The following is a 1,601-nucleotide window of genomic DNA, read 5'->3' as shown; positions in this document are numbered from 1 at the left end:
AACACACCACAGGCATCTTATTGCTCTTTGCTTTATTGCACTTCGCAGATACTGTGTTTTTTACAAATTGAAGATAAGACTCTCCACCAGCAAAAAGACTAAACTCGCTGAAGGCTCAGGTGGTGGTCAGTATTTTTTTTAGTAGTACAGAATTTTTAAATTAAGCTAAGTACTTTTTAAAAGACATCATGCTATTGCACACTTATTAGACTGCAGTCATGTAACATAACGTATATGCACTAGGAAACCCAAAAATTCGTGTGACTCACTTTTGTGACGCTCTTTTTATTGCAGTGGTTTGGAACCGAATCCAAAATCTCTCTGAGGTATACCTGTACATTGGGAGGAGAAAAGAAGCTGAGGGTTCTTTGAGGGCACCAAGTGGAACCCACAGTTCCCATACAATGAGGACAACGGCTTAGATACAATCCACAAACTAAAACCAGCTATTTGCACAGGATTGCCACGAATCTACACACATTTGAAATACGTGTAAGTGTTTTGTATTTCTCAATAAAGTCTTTTAAATTTTGTTATGTCTGTTTTTTAACATCCCTCTTTTGTTTTTTGTGATTTTATCTTTTTTAAGGGCAAAATTGCCTTATGGCCAGAGTTATATGGTGAAAATGTTTGCAGCAAAAATATTTGCGGCAAAGATGTCTACAGGCAAAGATGCTACAGCAAAAGTACCCAGACCCGTTGAAGAGACACCTCCATTTTCTCTCAAATGCAATAAAATATAGAGAAAGAGAGAGAGAGAGAGAGAGAGAGAGCGATCTGTTTGTTGTCCCACTTGTTGTTTTTGCATTCATCGGTTGCTTCTTGTATGTGCCCTAACCAGGGATCAAACCCACAATCTTGGCATATCAGGAAGATACTATAACCAACTGAGCTACGTGGCCAGGGCAGCAATATTTGTTATAGGTGATCTATAATTTCCCCTATAGTCCTGCAACTCCAGTTTGCATGGGGCCAGTCCGGAAAGATGGCTCAAGTTCAGGTTCAAGTTGGTGAGTGGGCATGAGCTCAGGGTGGTCTGTTCTAGATAATTGCCATGACCCCTATGCAAAATGGAATCATTCCTGTCTTCTCCAGAAAAAACTGGGGGTTCTAGAAAAAGTGGACTTGGACAGATTTGATTTGGGCGAGGTAGTGAAGAGACACAACACCTCAGATTTGTGAAACAAAGCAGTTTTCGTTTCTTGAATTACACCGCACAATAGGCCCCATCAGCGGGGCCTCCAGCAATTTCTCCAGTGGTTGGGCCCGCCCCCACCCCCCATCCCCTTTCTAAGAAAATTTAGAGCCTGCAGGGAGGAGAAGGTGCTGGACTTTCTGGACTCTCAGCTTGAGTGGAAGCGTGCCAGAGGCAGGAGGGCAGAGAGGCAGAGGCCCACAGGCCAGGCTCCTGTGCTCTTGGGGTCCAGAACTTCCACAACTAGTTCATGGCCAGTTAGTTAACCAGGCCCGACTTCCTGGAAATTCCTTAGTTCTCAGAGAAGGGGAGGGAATTATCTTTTCCCACTGGTATTCCAGGAATTCATAAGATCTCTCCCATCCCCTCTTCAACTTGTCTCTTTCCCTCTGTGCTGCTATCCCTG

The 1,601-nt window shown here is 43.6% G+C and overlaps 1 protein-coding gene across 1 annotated transcript in view; it reads left to right on the top strand.

Annotated features, from left to right (window-relative positions):
* Nucleotides 1-985: 985 nt before the first annotated feature.
* The window catches only part of HOXB13 (homeobox B13), a 3,551-nt gene continuing 2,935 nt past the window's right edge, over nt 986-1,601 (top strand). The window contains 1 exon segment of the mRNA XM_006109608.1: nt 986-1,006. Within this exon segment, the coding sequence (XP_006109670.1) occupies nt 986-1,006 (21 nt within the window).

This window comes from Myotis lucifugus, unplaced genomic scaffold (assembly GCF_000147115.1).
Source record: "Myotis lucifugus unplaced genomic scaffold, Myoluc2.0 scaffold_254, whole genome shotgun sequence".
NCBI classification, from domain to species: Eukaryota; Metazoa; Chordata; class Mammalia; order Chiroptera; family Vespertilionidae; genus Myotis; species Myotis lucifugus.
Note: the sequence above shows the minus strand (reverse complement) of the source record. Positions and strands in the feature narration are given on the sequence as shown.